The sequence below is a fragment of the Crocuta crocuta genome, unplaced genomic scaffold, assembly GCF_008692635.1.
Source record: "Crocuta crocuta isolate KB4526 unplaced genomic scaffold, BGI_CrCroc_1.0 scaffold152, whole genome shotgun sequence".
Taxonomy (NCBI): domain Eukaryota; kingdom Metazoa; phylum Chordata; class Mammalia; order Carnivora; family Hyaenidae; genus Crocuta; species Crocuta crocuta.
In genome coordinates, this window is record NW_027528798.1 from 5,023,161 (window position 1) to 5,043,015 (window position 19,855).

Below are 19,855 nucleotides of genomic sequence, written 5' to 3' on the forward strand. Positions count from 1 at the left end.
CCTCTCTGGGCGAGTTACCTGTCCGCCTCGCCGGCCACGTGACAGAGGGCGGCCTGGGGAACGGAGGGGGAAGGCTGCTAGAGCCTAGAGCGGGGCACGCGCGCCCTGACGCCGGGTCCGGATTTGCGCTCACGGTCCAGACTCCCGCTCCACCAGCGGGCCCTGCCTGACTACTGGGGCGATCTCATCCTCCTCCATGTCCCTCCTCACCATGAGGCCTACGCCAAGAAAAATGCAAATACAGGGGCCTTCTGCAGTCCGTAAGGGTCACACAGGATTTATGAAAATCACCAGGAGGCAGTCTAGGGGCTGTGGGGGTCACGTCGGCCGGTCTGGGGATGATAGAAGTCACCAAAGGTCAAAGAGGGCGGTGAGTTATTGAATATCCACCCATAGGCGGGGGGCGGGGGCTGTCAACATAAGCCAATGGGATTGGGAGGAGGGGTCGGGGATCAGCAGAGGTCCTTAGAGCCACGGGGTCGGGAGACCAGATGTCACAGGTCAGGGCTTGTCCACACAGGTGTGAAGACTTGGCCTGAGCCTGGCTCCAGGAAGTGCCTTCGATGCCAAGACCCTGTAGGAGTTGTGCGGGCCTCCGTGCTTGGTAAGCAGGAAGCGCCCCATTCCAACTCCAGAGAGCGCCACTGGGAGACGGGGCTAAGCAGGATGGCCTGGCCTGGAGCCTCACCTCTACCCCACGTGGAGACTCCAGCCTGTTTTCGTCGCTCTCTCAGCTGACGACGGGCCCGTTGCCTGGAGATGTGAGCACACTGGCCACGTAATGTGCGCGTGAGGGCTGCAGATCCTCCGTCTCTTCATCCGAGACCAGCAACCCAATAAGGACAGTCCCGCGCGGAGGGCTCCCAGCACTCTTTCGCCCCATCGTGCTTGGTGAGGCTCCTTTACGGCACGTTTCCAGACTGCCCCGGACTACCCTAAGTTCTCCCATTTATGTGACTGAGAGACTGAAGAGTCCGGGGGGAAGAAGGGACGTGGGGTTGCCAAGCCCCCGCCAAAACTGAGGCGGGAGCCGCGCCACGCGCTTCCTAAGAGCTGGTCTCTCTGCGTCCGGACATTCGGGAGACGGTGAAAGAGCCCAGGGTGGAGGGGACGCTTCCGAGACCTTGTCCACTGAACCCACACTTCAACGGGTCCCTACTTAACGGATAAAGAGACTGAGGAGCCCAGTACGGAAGTGACTCGCGCCGGGACTCGGCGGTATGGAGGGAGTGGAAAGTAGACAGATCTTCCAGCCTCTTCGGGCGACTAGCGCTTCCCTCAGGTTTGGGCAGGTATCCGCCCCTTTTAGGACCGCCCACTCGGGCTCCTGCCTGCTGGTCCCCACTTGCGGAAGCGCTAGGCCAATCAGGCCCGGGGGGAGGGGGAAACGTAGCTCTTTGAGTCCTGCACCCTTTTAGATAAGACTGGAATGTCAAATATTTGTTCGAGGGGCGGGGCCCAACAGAAGTGAGGCTCCTCCCGTACCCTCCCTGTAGCGCGCGTGCGCTAGGCGGAGTTGGGCTTTCTTCCATCCAAGTCTTTGCAGTAAACTCTTCACCCTAGCGGCATTCCTAAAACTCCCTTGACATGCATTGTTCCTTGTCGGGGTCCTGTCTCCCCGCATCACCACCCTGCCATCCGGGTACTACTTGGTCTCGGTCTCGGCCTTCCTGGCGCCCCCATCCGTTCAACCTTCAAGCTAGGCCCTTCCGTATTTCTCCTGCCTGGGTCTCAACGTCGCCAGGTTCTCAGAAAAGCCACCCTTTTGAAGTGACCTGTCCAGTGTAGCACCTCTATCTGTCCTGGCAGCGTGGGGCGGCTCCCCTAAGTTCCTGTGCTCCCATCCGCGCACACTTTCCTGCATGACAATTCCCAATGCTTGAACTCTTCTTGAAACACTAAATTCTTTAACGTTAGAGCCCCTGCGTTGCCAAGCTCCTTTAATTATCTTCAGATGGGTCCTCCCAGATCACACCATTAATATTAAACAACATTCACTCCTTCCCCCCAACACTAAAGTAACTTCTAATACAATACATCATTTATTGTCTCCCTACACCACCGCCACCCCGAACATCGGATCCTAAAGGACAGGCTCATCCCCAGAGCCTATCAGTGCACCTGGCACATAGTACTTGCTCAAGACTTAATGAATGAATAAATAGTTGTCTAAGCACTTTGCACCTTCAGCCTTTGGCTATTTCAGCACTAGTAACCTTCCCTGGGGATAAGGGGTCTTTCCTTTAAGAGATTTATCTGTGCTATTTCTTCCCCTACCAACCCAGCCCTTGCCCTAGTTAACCCCTGCTCTTCCTCCAGGTTTTGTCCTCTGAAGGCACCTCCCTCTGTAGCAGGGGTCCTCATTGTAGTTTGAGATTTCTGTATTTCACTGGGAAATGTCTCCCATCCCAACCCAGCTACTAGAGTTCATGAATCGTTAATGAATGAATTGGAAATCACGTATGTGAAAAGGGTGAGGAAGGCTTCAACAGTCCAGTCCACTGACTTTTCCAAACTGTAATCCAGGTACATGGGGACAAGGAACTTGGTCCTGTGAGCCAGGCCACAAGCTTGTGGAATCCCATCCTTACCTTGGCCTTCGAAGCCTGCTACAAAGGCCACTAGTGCTCTAGCCTTTGGGATGTGCAAGTTGGGACAGATACAGAGGTGGAGATCCTCACATGGGGCCGGGAGTGTGACCATTCTTGTGGACCTATAGGGCGTCCAGGAGTGATGTAAAAGCACCCTCCTCTTTCCCTCCCAAGCCAGAAAATATCCTACCGTGGGAGAGGATTCTTTTTTTTTTTTTAAGATTGTATTTTTTAAGCAATCTCTACACTCAACGTGGGACTGGAACTCACAACCTCAGATCAAGAGTCACATGCTCTACTGACTGCCAGCCAGGCACCCCTATAGGGAGGATTATACCCTGGGGTACCTTGTGGGATCCACAGAGGCGATCCACACTCCCAAGCTCAGGCCCATCCCCACCTCCGCAGCCCCTTGGCCCACAATTGGGCCAACCGCTACTGCCCCTTCTTATCTCCTGGGCCTCCAGGGTAGCCAGTGCATTGGGCTCCATCCAGGTTCCCAGCTTTGCCATAGAGCTGTTGAGTGCCCACCAGAGGGCGCACTGACACTGTCCCCTGAACAAGGTGTTGGGGCCGGAAGGAGGATCTTGCACCGGAGAGCTCTACCTAGGGCAGTGCTCCAGGACAGAAGTGAAAGGGAAGACCCTTGACACTGCCTCCCTCCAGCTTGAGCATCTTTGTGGCTCCAGGCTTTGTGGACAGAAACCAAGTTGTTAAGCTTGGTTTTCAGGACCCTCAACCTCTCTTCCACTCCCACCAACCTTATACCGCAGACACACTTAGTGTGATTGTTCGGGTCTCCAGGCTGCTGCACATACTAAGCTCCCTGCCTGGAGCACCCAGGCTCCTATTGTTTCCCTGGCAAATTCCTACTTACCCTTCCAGACCTATCTCCAATAATTCTTCCTCCGGGTAACATTCCTTGATGCCTAAGCCAGATTGGATACCCTGTTCTGGGCCCCCGTTCAGAACCTCAGAGTTTGGCCTCTCATGACCCCAGAGAGGCACTGGGAGAAGAAGAATGGGAGCCTGATGTCCTGTGAGCTTTAAGGGAGAATCAGTTGGCCTCTAAATGGGCTCAGTTCGGAAGCCCTGGTCTTGGTTGGGTTGCCCTAAGCCTAGGCACACACCTGGTCCAGATAGGGAAGCTTAGAACTTGGTGAGCAAGAGGGAATGCAAAGGGCCCAGTAAAAAAGAAAAAAAGGCAAAAGCTGTTGGCTGGATTCTCACCTGAGAAAGATACCACAACTGACCTGACTCCCTAGTCTCTGGCCCAGAGTGTTCTCCACAGGAATATTATCCCTCTTTCCCAATCTTTTCCAGAATCCACATCCAGCCTCTCAGTCCCTTCGCTCCTCCAGGTCTGACTGGCACTAGGACCATATCCTGGAAGGCCGAAGGGTTAGAGAAGGGGGTGTATCACTCATTCATTCAGTATAAGTTAAGCACCTGCTGTGTGCTGGTGGTAACTAGTAACCAAAGAAGGCAGTAGCACCAGTAATGGGCAGGTGAGGAGCTTGCTCTTCTGGCAATTATATTCTGCTGGATGCCAGGTAGGGTCTGCTTCAGAGCCAATCGATGATCATGTCTGGGCTGAGGCCTAAATGTAGAGCTCAATTAAGTCCCCAAAAATGGGGGCTGCAGAGTGATCCCAGTGCAACTAGTGCAGAAGTCCTGAGAGAGAATGAGGTTATTTTTTTTTCCAAAATGCATTTATTGTCATACGCATAAAAGCAAATAGCGAAGCATGCTGAAACATCTTGCGTTAAGCCCCAGTCTTGACTGCCATGGAGTAAAGAACACTAGATTTTCAAAACGAAATAAGTACGTAAATATGCTTACATCTTAAAATAAATGCATGTAATGTTTCTTACTAGCTCACCCATAAGCTGACGTTGGAACAGCTTGCTGTATAAAACTGAAGTGCACAGTGACATTTGTATCGTTCATCTACTTTAGGAAACAGTTTCTGAATTCTTTCCCCCTTTATACTGTATCAGTAAGGCAAAAAACAAGCCTTTGGAGCATTAAAAACAAATCTTCACCCAAATGACTATTGGTAACTTGAGGGACTTTTCAGTTATCTTGTGCAAGGATGAATAGATCAAACACGCTATTGAAGCTGGAAATGAGGGAGCTGGGGAATCGGGGAGGTGGAAGTTGGGGGAAAAGATCAGAGTCCCCTGCAGGGTCCTCACTCACTATGACTGAGTTGTATATGATGCATTCAGTAGGAGGGTTGTGTGTGGGGTTAGGCAGACAGTGATGGGCCTGATTTAATGTTTAGTGGTGCCAACCGGACACAGGGAGAGCAATTCTTAGGAATAAGGGCATAAATTGGGACATCAGCAAGGAGGCTACTCTGGAGATGAAAGTTTGGCATTGGGAAAGTAGAGCTGGCAAGACTTGGTGACCACCTGGTTGTAGGTCTGAGAATCAGAGAAGTATCTAGAGTCCAGGATGAACCCAGGTCTGCAGCCAGGGGTTTCATGTGGATGACAGGGTCATTGTGATAGGGGGACCCTTACCTTCTGACTCCTTCCCTCTCCACAGTGCCAGCACAGATCACTGTGACTAGGCCTTAACATCCTCTCCCCGATGGCCATGGTTCCTATCATCTGCAAGGCCTGTGGGACTGGGGCACCAGGGAACTGGTGCAAAGGACAGGGCCACCCTGTGAAGGGCCCATCATCACCTGAGGCTGATGGGTTGACAAGACATTCAGACTGGCCAATATCCAAGGCAGCCCAAGCCATCCTGATGCCTACCCTCCCTTCACTTAACTCTTGGCTATGGACTTCTGCTTGTCCCTCGTACTGACAAAATGAACTCTATGGTCTCCCACTGTGGGCCTGCAATAGATTGGTCCTTGCTAACCCCTCTTCTGGGGACTAGGATGGAGGGAGGAAGGAGTTTTGGGTCCTTTCCAGGGCTTGAGGTGGGAGATAGTTGGACCTTAAAAGAGTAAGGTACTCTGGGAGCACCTGAGTGGCTTAGTCGATTGAACATCCAACTTTCGCCTAGGTTATGATTTCACAGTTCGTGAGTTCAAGCCCCACATTGGCCTCACTGCTATTAGCCCAGAGCCTGCTTAAGATCCTCTGTTCCCCTTTTACTCCCTCTCTCCAATTTGTGCAATCTTTCTCTCAAAAATAAATAAAAAAGATTAAAAAAAAAAAAAGAAGAAGAAGAGTAAGATACTCCAATCACCAATGTTCTAAGAACACAGAAGGGCAGGCCAAAATGGTGAATACTTGCAGCACTCTGAAAAGCTAGAAAGGGTTAGCCATTGACCAAGAGGAAGGAAGGAAGGAATGGGCAGGCTAGAGGTCTTTAGACCAGCCAGGGGATGATCAGGGTGTTGTCTAGGCCTCAGGAGGAGGTGTGTGGAGGATCAAGATTCCAGTTTCCCTATCTTAGGGTGCTGGTCTCCCTATCCTAGGGTGACCCATAGTGCTGGCCGTATTGCCAGCGGTCCAATCTACCCACTCCGTTCGCTCTGATTCCGCTAGCTGGGAGTCTGTGTCGTCTCTGGATCCCCAGTTTGTCTGGGATGTGAGTGGTAGGTGGATTCCGAAGTCCCTGTCCTGCTCTGCTGGGGAATTTGCTGATGGGCCTTGGCGCAGGCTTCCGGTTCAAACGCACTTTCCACTGGGCGCGAGTATTGCTCAGCTTGGTGTTGTGGCTCCATACTGCGCCAACTAAAACAGGCGAGGAGCCCTCTCACTCAGAAGCGAAACACACTGACCTAGCCTCTACCTGTCCCGCCTCTATTCCTAAACCCTGGACAGACGCAAGGGGTCCCCTGACCCCGTTGCCTGAACCCACGTGACATCGGAGCAGGGTGCAAAGAATCGGCGTAGGGTTTGCACAAAGGTCATTGCTCCGACCAAGGTCTCTCAGCAGCGCTGAGCACTGGACCATGAATCCTCGCTCAGCCCAGCCCGTTCCAGATCCCAGGGCAGGGACGCACCAGGAATTGGGGTGAAGGCTGCGCCGCGTGGATTTTGGATGCCCAAAAGCCGTGCTGGGTATACAGCAGCGGCGAGCTGGGTCTGACCGGTCGGGGACTGAGAGCTCAGAAACCAGGCTGAGCTCGGATCGATCGATGCGCTCGGCGAGCAGCGAGGTCCAAGAAGCTGGCAGGGGATCCGCGGGGGCGAGGCGGCGAGCTCCAAATGGGAGGGACGTGCCTGGCGGTGAGTTTCTATTGGCAGGCCGTTTGGGGAAGGTGGATCCTGATTGGCCCGGCGAGTGTGGTCGCCTGCGGGCGGTGGGGTTAAGCGCGTCGCCGCCGCCCCGGCCTAGGCACGAGCCCAGAGCGCTGAATCCGCACCCCTGGAGCTGTAGCGGCCGTGGCACGCAATGGGTCTTCGCCTCTGTCCCTACTCTGCGGCGCTGCTCCTGGGTGGCCTCCTGTTCCTCCTGCTGCTCGTAGACCCGGCGTTCCCTGTCGGACGTCCCCCTCCGGTGGTGCTGGGTGAGGCGCGCGTCCAGTCGTGGGTCCGTTTGCTCTTGCGTCCAGCAGGACCGGGTGCGGGAGGGGCTGTCTTCCAGACCTGCATGTGCTCTAAGTGTGGGGCGCGGGAGCATATGACTGTCTTGTCACCTGGGTCGGTCCGTCCACCTCTCGCCATGCTGTGCGCGGGTGTGGTCAACCTCTGCTCACCTTCCCCTGTAAAATATGGAGTAAATGGGAGGGCTGCGGTGCGGTTGTTCATCAGCACTGCTGTCTACGTCAGTTCCAAGCTTTGCCTCGCTCTTTGCCCATTTTTTTTAGCTGCAGAGACCGAGATCCTTTGGCCCCACTCCTGGGGTTCGTCGGGGGACAGGGTGTTCTCGGAGTTAGTCCTCAGGGTCCTCATTGTTGATTTGGGCATGGCTAGGAGACTGTCTCTCTCGACTTTTCCAGCCCCGTCTGTTTCAGGAGGCATTATTGAAAGGAAGCTTTTTGGGGAAAGAATGGCTCTCCTAGCCTGCCACCAAGACTTCTCCCTCCCCAAACTTATCAAATGGGTGCCATTGGCCTGAGGGAAGAGGCCTAAGGGAATCTGAGGGTGGCTAAGGACAGAGGTAAGGGTTGGGACAATGGCTATCAGCAGATGCCAGGCAACATCTTACCCTTGCCTGACCAATTTGGACTGGGCTATGTTGGATCTAGGTGACCTTCCCTGCTGACCCCTTGGCCCCTGGCCCCTGCAACTATACAGGAACCATAGTGTTTCCTCCTGGTGGTGGGCAGAGATAAGACTTCTCTGTCTTGGAGGCCTTGGATGCCTCATTCAAACATTGAGTTGGTGGCCAGCTAGGATTCTTAAGGGCAGAGACATGCTGAGGTATATGTCACATGTTGAGTCTGCTGCAGTATGACCCCCATGTTCTTTCTGATGGGAGTATTTCAATGTGGATGGTGCAGATCACAGAAGGGTAGGGTTGGCTGGCAGTGTGGTCCCTGCGGGTCCCTAGCAAGAGCTCTAGGCAAGGAAATGCATGGGATTTGGGCAGACTTGGCCCTGTGTTCCCTAAGTTTACAGGGATCCCTAGAGATGAGGTCTGTGTTGGGCAAGCACAAAGAGTCCACTTATGCAGTTAGGGAAGGCTTCCTGGAGTATGTGGCTAGAGGTGAGGCCGGGAGAGAGTTAACAGGCAGAGGAAACTATATATCAGAGGGAGAGGGGTAAGCAATCCAGGATGTCTGAAATGAAGTTGGGGGAGGAGTGGATTGTGCAGGGCTTGTGACTAGTTGGCTCATCTAGACTTTATCCTGTAGGCACACAAGAACCCATGGGTAGGCCTAAGGAGTTCTGAGTATGAAGGCTGTGGCATTGGGAAATGTGTGGTCCCTGATGAGGCCCCTGATGTGTGGCAGCCTTTTTTCTTGGATTGGTGCTAGCTTCATTCATTAATTCATTCAGTTCAGTTCTTGCTTATCCTAGGCCACAGCAGAGGAGCCTTATGCTACAACCAGAGTCACAGAATTCTAATCTGCCCGGCTTCGCAGAGAGTGCAGCTGTTGGCATTAATTCTGGGAAACCCCATGGTGGGCTGTGGAGAGTTGTTCCTAGACACAGAGCAGGGACCATCAGAGGATCAGCATCCAAGGGTGACCAGCTTCTATGAGTGAGACCCAAATTGGTGGTAGAGGAGGCAGAGACCAAAGACCTTGGGCAGGTGGAGAATGGCAGGAAGCCATTTCTACCCCAGCCTCAGTCTCCTCATCTGTAAAGTAAGCACAGTAAGGATGTTGTCTCCCAGTGTTATTTGAGGTGAAAGGTACATGGATGTCTTTTGTCCAGTTTTAAGCAAAAAGGGGCTTAGGAAGTGTCCACTGCTATTTTTAGAGGCCACACAGCTTGTCTAGGACAAAGAGCATTCAGGCACAGCAAATCTGGTGACTTCCTCGTTTAGCCATTTCCTTTTTGGTGGAGACAATGACCAAGGTCTCTGAACTGTTATGCTGAGGACTCCCCATTTCTGCATCTGTGTTGTTAAGGGAGGTGAAGGCAGGTGTCACACCTGCCTCTCATGGTTGTCCTGAGGACACTGTGAGATGATGCAAAAGGAGGACATCCCCTGTGCAGGGGTGGGTTTGTAGAGCCCAAAGGATGCCCAGGAGAACCAAGAGCTGATGGTTCACTCAGTGATCATGGATCCTAAATGGTGATGGGCTTGGAAGATGTCAAGAGCGTGGCATGTAGAAGCAGGTGAGGCCTGAAAGGTCAATGGGAGCAATATTCTGGGAAGGGCCTTGAATGTTGGGTGGTGAAGCCATGGGGATGGGTTTAAGTGTCACAGGGGCCGGAGGGCTCTGTGTATGTAGACTGACCAGACTGGCTTGGGCAGAGAGAAGTTATCCTTGGGACTTGTCATGCCCACCCCTACCTGGCTGTGGCTGGACGGGTGTGTTGTTTCAGGGTAGCCATCTCTGACACAGGGTCCAGGTGTGCTGAGAGCCTAGGGCCCTCCAGATGATCTGCCCTCTGCAAGATTACTGGGCTCTCAAGAGGCTGGCAGGTACCAGTATGAACTTCTCTCAGCTGTGTTTCGGTTCATTGCACCCCCCGACCCCTCCACAAGCCTGCCCTGGAGTGCCTTCTCTGGATTCAGTTTTGGCTAGTTAAGTGGCCCAGTACTCTGTCCTGTTTCCCACTCCTTTGAACAAACAAGGCCCTACTCTGTAGCCTGGGACAGCTGTAGTAAGAAGGCCTTTGGGTTCAAGCCAAAGGATCTCCAGCCTGCCAGGTCCAGGCCCTCATGAGTGTTCTGGGTCCCCCTGCAGTGCCCGGTGACTTGGGGAACCAGCTGGAGGCAAAGCTGGACAAGCCAACGGTTGTACACTACCTCTGCTCCAAGAGAACGGACAGCTACTTCACCCTCTGGCTGAACCTCGAGCTGCTGCTGCCTGTCATCATTGACTGCTGGATCGACAACATCAGGTGGGGGCTGGGGCACAGACTGGGTGCTGCTCACCGAGCCTAAAGAAATTTCTAGAACCTATTTCTGTCTCATCCCCACGTCAACAGACCCTGAGATCACTGACTCCTTGCCCTTCTCATTTCCTCAGTCTAATCAGCACCACCTCTTCACTCTCGGAGACAGAACTTTCTTCCTCCCTTTCTTGTAGCTCTTGTCTCTACTCTCTCTAGTCCGTGCCTTGTGCTGTACACCCTAGGCGTGGATTCTTTTTCTTTTTCTTTTTTTTGAAGATTTTATTTATGTTTAAAATTAATTTACTTATTTTTTAATTTACATTCAATTTAGTTAGCATATAGTGCAATAATGATTTCAGGAGTAGATTCCTTAATGCCCCTTACCCATTTAGCCCATCCCCCTCCCGCAACCCCTCCAGCAACCCTCTGTTTGTTCTCTGTATTTAAGAGTCTCTTATGTTTCGTCCCTCTCCCTGCTTTTGTATTATTTTTGCTTCCCCTTTCTTATGTTCATCTGTTTCGTATTTTAAATTCCTCATATGAGTGAAGTCATATGATATTTGTCTTTCTCTGACTGGCTAATTTCGCTTAGCATATCACCCTCTAGTTCTATCCACGTAGTTGCAAATGGCAAGATTTCATTCTTTTTGATTGCCGAGTAATACTCTATTGTGTGTGTGTGTGTGTGTGTGTGTGTGTGTGTGTGTACACAACATTTTCTTTATACATTCATTTGTCAATGGACATTTGGGCTCTTTCCATACTTTGGCTATTGTTGATAGCATTGCTATAAACATTGGGGTGCATGTGCCCCTTTGAAACAGCACACGTGTATCCCTTGGATAAATACCCAGTAGTGCAATTAATTGCTGGGTCAAAGGGTAGTTTTATCTTTAATTTTTTGAGGAACCTCCATACTGTTTCCAGAGTGGCTGCACCAGTTTGCTTTCCCACCAGCAGTGCAAAAGAGATCCTCTTTCTCTTCATCCTCGCCAACATCTGTTGTTGCCTGAGTTGTTAGCGTTAGCCATTCTGACAGGTGTGAGGTGGTATCTCATTGTGGTTTTGATTTGTATTTCCCTGATGATGAGTGATGTTGAGTGTTTTTTTCATGTGTCTATCAGCCATCTGGATGTCTTCTTTGGAGAGGGGTTTATTCATGTCTTTTGCCCATTTCTTCACTGGATTATTTGTTTTTTTGAGTGTTGAGTTTGATAAGTTCTTTGTAGATTTTACATACTAACCCTTTATCCGATATGTCATTTGCAAGTATCTTTTCCCATTCTGTCAGTTGCCTTTTAGTTTTGCTGATTATTTCCTTCTCTGTGCAGAGCTTTTTGTTTTGACAAGGTCCCAATAGTTCGTTTTTGCTTTTGTTTCCCTGGCCTCTGGAGACATGTTGAGTAAGAAGTTGCTGCATCCGAAGTCAAAGAGGTTTTCTCCTCTAGGATTTTGATGGCTTCCTGTCTTACATTTAGGTCTTTCATCTATTTTGAGTTTATTTTTGTGTATGATGTAAGAAAGTGGTCCTGGTTCACTTTTCTGCATGTCGCTGCCCAGTTTTCCCAGCACCATTTGATGAAGAGACTATCTTTATTCCATTGGATATTCTTTCCTGCTTTGTCAAAGATTAGTTGGCCAGAAGATTTTATTTTTAACTAATCTCTATATCCAACGTGGAGCTTGAACTCATACCCCTGATATAAGAGTCGCATGCTCTACTGACTGAGCCAGCCAGGCACCCCCTTACATGTGGATTCTGTGCTTCAGCCCTTATTCATAGCCTCAACATGGCCTCCGACCTTTCCCTTGCCTCTGACTTGACCACTGGCCCCTCAGCTTCTTATTCCTCCTGGGACATACCGTGTCTTCATATCTTTATACATGCAGTTCTTTCAGCCTGGAATCTAGCTTTACCTGAGAAATTCCCTCGCATTCATGCTTTTAATTTTTTTTGATGTTTATTTATTTTTAAGAGAGAGAAGGAGAGAGTGAGCAGGGGAGGGGCGGAGAGAGAGGGAGACAGAGGATCTAAGCAGGCTCTGCACTGTTAGTGCAGACCCCAGTGTGGGGCTTGAGCTCACAAACTGAGATCACGACCTGAGCCGAAGTCATGCTTAACTGACTTAGCCATCCAGGCACCCCCACCCCCATTCACCCTTTAAAACCTGAGCCTGGTCCCCTGCCACTCCCGCAGAGCTCTTAGCCTTTCCTTCTTCCATGCCACATGTCTGTTCTCTTATATCCTTATCATTTGCCAAACTTTGTTTCCAAGGATGTTTCCCTGATAAGAAGACGATACTGTATTGGGAATTACCACTTGTTGAATACAGACACAGTCTGTGTTACATACTTTCTTTCATTTAGTCTTACAGCAACTCTATGAAACAGGCACTGTTTTCAACCTTGTTTACAGTTGAGGAAATCTGGAAGCTCAAAAAGGTTACAAAGTTGCCTAGGGTCACTTGGCTAATAAGTGGCAGAACCAAGATTCCGACCCAGAATTATGTGACCCTGAGCTAAGACTGAGCTCCCTGAAGGCAGAGGTTGTATCTCTTTTATCGTTATAGCAGTAGAACCAGGAACAAATTTGTGCTCAGTAAATGTTTGAGCTGGATGGAGTCTCACAAATTAATTTTTTTTCCTGAAGATGTATTAGCTAGTTCTCCAGGTGCCTTGCCTTTCCCTGTTGTTTGTGACGCCTGCTTTGTCGACTCTTTCCTCTTTTGTATGTGATCAGGGTTATTTCTGGGCTGTTGATCTGCAATTCTATTTTTATACCAGAGACTCGGTCTCAGGTACTGCCAGTCGGAGGTGCAGGCTGATTTTGAGAGTGGCTTGTCTACCTTCATTGGACATCTGACTTGTTTAGCCTTTCATCTGGCACTGAGCTGCTTTGTCCTTGTAGAAAGTTGTCTACACTTTGCTGAGTGGCCATTGGGATAATCTACAGATTGCTCTAGAGAAAGTGGGCCCCCGGACCTATTATTTGGGTCAATGTTGGGTACCTTTGTCAGCTTTCTGTGGCTGATCTTCTGGGATTTAGGACTCAGGACCACCAATGACTGCGGGTCTGGCCTGTATTTTCTCGGGCACATTTGCCTCCTTGGTATCAGGGAGGCCAGAACCAAGTTCCTGGCTTAGTACAAAGCTTTCCTTCTGTCTCCCACTGTGCTACCCCATCATTTTTCCAGAACTTGCCGCCCCACCCACACAGCAGCCTTGGTGTTCAGGCCCTACGGTGGTGGTTTCTCTGTTTGGTTCTGTTGTATGCTGCACTTAACCATCTCCTTTGCCCTGCGATGCGTTGTGGTGGGTGGTAGGAGCTAAATCCACGGAGATGGGGAATGAGAGCCTGTAAGATTAGGCTACCTGCCTTTTGGGTCAAGCATAATGTTGATGGCAGAGCCAGGCCTGGCACTTCCCTTCTCCAACCAAATCCAAGACCTACATTCTGAGGTGGATGACACTGAGGAGAAGAAAATATTGCCTTGACAGGGGCCCTGGTTTAATCTTTGGAGTGAGTCTTGTTTGGGGTCCTCAGTTGGGCTTGGTTACTCTGATTTGTGCTTTATAAAGTTTGTTAGTTTTTAGTCTCCCCTATACTTCTTACCAGACATGAGAATAGTAAGGAAGTGTGGCTTAGGACACAGGGCAGTTTTAGGACACACCATGCTCAGGGTCATCTCTGGATCACCAACTCAATATCCGCACCCCCATCCCCGACAGGCTGGTTTACAACAGAACATCCCGGGCCACCCAGTTCCCAGATGGTGTGGATGTGCGTGTCCCCGGCTTTGGGAAGACTTTCTCACTGGAGTTCCTAGACCCCAGCAGAAGCAGTATGGGTATGTAACCCTTCCTCGTGCCCTCCAGGGAATGGAGCTGAAGGTTCTATATTTCTAGAGTGGGAGGAATGCTGTTAGTTTGAAATGGTAGCTTGTAAACTGTCTCTAATCACTGTAGGCACAGAGCCTTATAAGTCCTCCTTCAGGGATCTTTCTACAGTAGATGTCACAGTCTCCTTGTTGGGTATGCTGTGAGTGGCTGACACTGACTGTCCTTTCTGCAATTCCCATACATTTCTGTCTGCAGGTTCCTATTTCCATACCATGGTAGACAGCCTTGTGGGCTGGGGCTACACACGGGATGAGGATGTCCGGGGGGCCCCCTATGACTGGCGCCGAGCCCCAAGTAAGTGGTCACCCTTGCTTCTTCCCTGAGGTCTTGGGAGGTGGGGACGAGGAGGTCACAGCCACCAAGGGCCCTGGGCTCTCCCCTCCCCACAAGGCCTCTGGCGTCCAGCCTAGCAATGACAGCTACTACCCCTGGTCAATCTGTCCTGTCCTTCCCCACCCCTCACCCAAGGATTTCTGGGCCTCTGAGCCCTGGGGAGAGATAACAAGGCTGTGAAGGGGGAAAGTAGCTCCTACGATTCCTCCCTTCCTGGAAAAGGAGGGGAAACTAGACCACTCCCAGTTGGATTTTAGCATTTTCCCCACCTGCCTAGTCCTGGATCTGGCTTGAAAAACATTCAATGGTTCAGGCCCCAGGACCCTTCCTTCCTGACCACCGCCTGGCTCTGGCCTACAGATGAAAACGGGCCCTACTTCCTGGCCCTCCGGGAGATGATCGAGGAGATGCATCAGCTGTATGGGGGCCCTGTGGTGCTGGTTGCCCACAGCATGGGCAACATGTACACACTCTACTTTCTGCAGCGGCAGCCACAGGCCTGGAAGAACAAGTATATCCGTGCCTTTGTGGCACTGGGTGCGCCCTGGGGGGGCGTGGCCAAGACTTTGCGTGTCCTGGCCTCAGGTAAGACCCTGCCTGACCCAGTGTGGGGGGCTGATGTCAGGGATGGTGCCCTCTCTTTCCTTCTGCAGTGTCCTCCTGGGCCACTCTCATGTCTCTTCTCCAGAGTGGTATGCTTTTCCAAACATCTCCTTTTCCAAAAGAGAATCTATCACTAATTAATTTCCTCTCTCTAGGTAATGGCTCTTGTTATCTATGTAAGTTTTCTTACAGCATGTACATGGAGTGTCACAACTGTTGGTCATTCAGGTACTGGCTTGTGCACACATGTATACACGTACACTATGCTCTGGCCTGGCTGGCCTAACTTGGTTTGACCCAGTGTTCTTTGGGGGAGCCTTCTCCCTTTCTTTTACCCTCATCTTTCCTTCTTCATACCCACCTTTGCCCCAAGGAAGAAAGTTTGGACTCCAGTTTCCTGTTTATGAATTGTACAGTGGGGAGCCTCCCTGTTACACAGGGAGGAAGCAGGTGCAGATTTCTTTGGGCCTGCTTGCTCGACAGTTAGCAGAGCCACCACCCCCCTCTCTGTTCCTCCCCAATTCATCTGGCTTTTCAGGGCTATCAGAGCCTGCCAGCTGTAGCTATGGGGCTTTCCTCCCTCTGCTAGGACTGGGGATGAACCCATGGTCCCTCACATTAGGAGCCACGAGCCACTATGCCAAGCGTCTGAGGAACTTTCTTCCTCGTCATCAGCACTGCCTGACCTACTTGCTGGACAACTGATGGTTACAATCTGGTCAGACCCAGTGCCTCTCCCAGAAATGACCCTGGATTGGCTGGACAACGAGTCCAGATATAGTGAGGACTAATGACAGCCACCTACTCTGTCCAGCCTGGACCTAAAAGGACAGATGTGAACATGCCTGAGTTTGAGACAGGGAGCCATGGTGAGGTTCAGGTCCTAGCCTTTCAGAGTTTCTCTGTGAGTCCCCTTAGATCTCTGCCTCAGATTCTGGGAAACTGTTATGTCAGGTCCTGGCAGTCTGGATCAGGGGTAGGGTGGGGGTGGGGGGAGTAGTCAGCCCCTAGCTGGGGGCTTTCCTTGCCTCAGGGGTCCTACAGCCAGACCTCATAAGGCAGAGCTGAAGTCCTGTTGGTCAGTCAGGAGGTGAGTTAATGGATGACCATGGGTCCTGAATAGGTCAGAGGGCCCCTGTTTCCAAGTTCCGGCTCATTCCTCAGAGGCCTCCCTGGCTGTGGTGTTGGCATTCCTGTGTGGGACGGACTCTCGCTCTGCTTGCAGCCTCCCCTCCTGCCCCCTCTCTCCCAGGCGTGGCTGCCCAGGTCAGCGACAGGCAGGTGAGTAGGATACAACCAGGGCTGTCTGGCTGCAGATATGAGCCCAGGAAAAGAAAAATGTTTTCATAACTCAGTGTAAGAAAAGAGAAAGATGAATGTGTCCCTGGGCTGACATCCTGCTGAGTCACCTTCCATAAGGTCAGTGCCCACAAGCCTGGTAACAAATGCTCAGAGGAGGGTACTGTTTACGCAATGAATCACCTTGTGGGTATGTGCTGCCTAAACCTCTGGTGAGGAAATGCAGAAGGAAAGAAACAAGTCATGGTCGTGTGCTTCCCAGATAGTGTGAACATACAGGGAACCACGGGGGAGTTATAATGAGGACGGCAGTGTAGAGGCGCTGGAGTGCTGACTGGGCCCCTGACTAGGGCCCAGCAAGGGGCCTGGTGGGGACCCTGCTGCCCAGCCAGCTTGCCCGGAGAGCACAGACTGAGAAAGCCCTCTCCCTGCAGGAGACAACAATCGGATCCCCGTCATCGGGCCCCTAAAGATCCGGGAGCAGCAGCGGTCTGCTGTGTCCACCAGCTGGCTGCTGCCCTACAACTACACCTGGTCTCCCGAGAAGGTCTTCGTGCGCACGCCCACAACCAACTACACGCTGCGGGACTACCGCCAGTTCTTCCAGGACATTGGCTTCAAAGACGGATGGCTCATGCGGCAGGACACGGAGGGGCTGGTCGAAGTCACGGTGCCGCCCGGCGTGCCACTGCACTGCCTCTATGGCACTGGTGTTCCCACACCAGACTCCTTCTACTATGAGAGCTTCCCAGACCGCGATCCCAAAATCTGCTTTGGTGACGGCGACGGCACCGTGAACTTGCAGAGCGCCCTGCAGTGCCAGGCCTGGCGCAGCCGCCAGGAGCACCCAGTGTCACTGCAGGAGCTGCCGGGCAGTGAGCACATCGAGATGCTGGCCAACGCCACCACCCTGGCCTATCTGAAACGTGTGCTCCTTGGGCCCTGATTCCTGTGCCAGGCAGGGCTGTGGGATGGCGTGGCCATACCTGCTTCTCTTGGCTACCGTGGCCCGTGAGTTTAGCAGTTTGACTGTCTAAGGCCTTCAGTCTTGGGCTGTGAAATATCTGCCATTGGGAAGTGCTGTTTCTTATCCTTTCTCTGTGGGTATGAGGAAAGAAGAAATAGTCTGGACTCACTTGATGGATCCTTGCTGGAAAGAATGCTGCTGACAGAATTGCTGTGACCTCAGGACTGGCTCTGCAGGTGGACTGGCTGGCGCCTGGCCTCAATCCTGGACTGAGGGGCCATTTGTTCCTCCTACCCCTGTGGCCTTTTCATACTTAGCCACCGGGCCCTGGCCCCTCAGCCTTCCTTGAGGGGTATTACTGAGGTGTGGTTCCTGTCCCAAAAGGTCCCAGGGATGGGCTCCTGGTCCCTAGGGTGATCCTTCCCACATACTGGCCACAGGTAGGCTTGCTAGTGGCTGTGGGTGGCTGGAGCTGCTGGCTTCCCTGTGACCTAGAGGCAGTCTGGTTCCTCCTGCAGGCAGGGGCAAGTTGTGTTCTTCATGGTTCCCAGGTCCTGGGGCATTCACTCCTACCTCCCTCACCTCCAAGAACAGCCTAGCTCAGGATTGGGCAGCATATGGCCCTCTAGTTCTTGGGGGCTGTGTTCCAGGAGGCTTGACTCCCGTGGCTGGGCTGTTACCCACAGTATTGATGCTGGCTTGCTTCCCTCTGGGAATGTGGTTCAAAGATGAGAGCAGGGCCCGGTGCCATGGCCATTTAGGTACTCGTGAAGAAAGAGAACTCAAGGAAGCAGCTAAGGCCGCTCCGGGCCACCTTGAGCTGCCCTCTTGCTAACTCCACCACCACATTGCCACCCTGCCCTAGGGTTTTTCTAGCACCCATGTGGGCTGGCACAGAGCTGAGAGGAGGTAGGACTCTTGCCCATTTTGCCCAGCACCTACCCCCACCAGGCAGCTCAGTGGTGTTTGGTCTGCAGAGACCAACCCAGATGCTTGAGTGGGCCCCTGAGAGAGCCAGGTGCCTTGGGGCTCCCCTGGTAGTTTTCTTTCTGTTCCTGCAGAGGTGCTGCATGGGCAGGGATGGAGAATCTGGATCTGCCTTGGTGGCAGTGATCTCCAAGTGGTCAATGGCTACAAGCCAAGACTTGAGTCTAACCTCTAGGCCCCAGAGCTACAGTCAGGCTGGACTGTGCTGATCTCCCACAAGATTTCTGTGGAGCTGGATTTTTTTGTATTGTGAACATAACCCAGCATCTCTCTCTTTTTAGTCCTGAGTGGTGTGCTCCATGTGGGGCTCTGAGCAGGCTGTACCTTGATTCTGGCAATAAAAATATTCTGGATGCTGTAAAGTGCCTTGGCTTAGAGTCTGTTTGGAGCCTGAGAAGAGAGAGGTAGTGGAGGGGTGAAGAGGCTAGAGAGGTGGGTACTCAGGGGCTAGACCTTTCCTGGGGCCTTGATGGGTTCTCTTGGTGCCAAAGTATGGCTCCTGTGCACCGATTTGGGCTTTATCCTCCTGCCCTCTCTCCTGGAGTCTATTTCCCCTCCTGAAACTAAGAACTAGGACCTGAAGCATTCCCAGTGGGATTCGGCTCCTGCCCTTCCCTCTTCTCCTGCTTGGTCTGTAAACCCCACATGCTGCCCCACAGCTGGGGGCTAAGGACAACCCTGCAGGTCACCCTGGCTGGACTCTCCTCCCCAGCCCCTTTTTGTCCTCTCTCAGCTTTCAGGTCTCAGCATCTTTTGACCCTAGAGTTCTTTTTAGGACGCCACCCTTCTTCTTTGTTTCTTCAGTTTGTCTACCCACCATCTGTCCCTCTTTGCAGACAGACAGAGACTGACTGAGGAGGAGAGACTAGGCTGAGACTAGGCGTGGATAGAGATCAAGATGGGCAGAGATAGGGACCAAGACTGGGAACCAAGTGGAGATGGATAAAGACAGAGAAACAGAACCCGAGACAGGGATACATGCATAGGGATGGCATCCAAGGCTGAATTCTATGGTGCCTAGAGTGGGGGTTGGGGGCAGTGGGGTGGTGGGAAGCCCCAGTTCCTGCCCTCTCCTCAGGGCCAGGGCCGAGCCAACCTGGGCTTCAGGCTTCAATACACCCTGGGCCACTAGGGGGCACTCTGAGCCCTCTCACAGCACTATTTATTGGCAAAACCTGAAAGAAATATGGTCCAGGGAGGGGGAGGATGCCTAGGGGATCCTAGGCATCCAGCTGCAATTGCAGGCCAGCTGCAATTGCTGGCCTTGGTAAAAAGATGACAACACAAAGGATTCTTACCTCCAGGTCCTGCCCAGCCTGACTCCCAGCTCTGCCCTGACATCCACCCTCCCATGCTACTCCTTGTGGTGGCCTTAGAGCTACCTACTCACCCCTGACGTGTTTCAGCCCCTCTACCACCCTCCATTTCACAGCTGCAGAGAGAGGGCGTGGAGTCATAGCAGCCTATAGCCCATCCGACTGGGGTTCAAATCTGAGTTCTACCAGCTCCAGGCTACATATAGAGTCTCCTAACTTCCCTGAGCCTCAGCTTGGTTCTCTGCACAACGGGGCTGAATAGATGTACCGTGCAGGGTGGTCCTGAGGAACACTGATGGTGCAGGAGAACATCCAATTTGGTGTTTGGTGCATGATGGGCTTTCAGCTGGTAGGTTGTTTTAACTGGATGTGAGCAACGCCAGAGATCTGGCTGCTGGCAGGTCATGTGTGAGGCTGTTGCAAGGATAA

General features: G+C 52.1%; 1 protein-coding gene across 2 annotated transcripts; it reads left to right on the forward strand.

Moving 5' to 3' along the window:
* The first annotated feature begins 6,878 nt into the window (after positions 1-6,878).
* On the forward strand, positions 6,879-18,472 carry PLA2G15 (phospholipase A2 group XV). Of its 2 annotated transcripts, none has more exons than XM_077755645.1 (6): positions 6,879-7,071; positions 9,871-10,027; positions 13,751-13,869; positions 14,117-14,215; positions 14,615-14,839; positions 16,591-18,472. In XM_077755645.1, exons 1-6 carry the CDS (start codon positions 6,957-6,959, stop codon positions 17,100-17,102), a joined length of 1,227 nt encoding a protein of 408 aa, XP_077611771.1. In that variant the 5' UTR covers positions 6,879-6,956; the 3' UTR covers positions 17,103-18,472. The 2 variants fall into 2 exon arrangements, with proteins under 2 accessions (XP_077611771.1, XP_077611772.1); XM_077755646.1 differs by having other exon boundaries at positions 14,740-14,839; positions 16,591-16,998.
* The last annotated feature ends 1,383 nt before the right edge of the window (positions 18,473-19,855 follow it).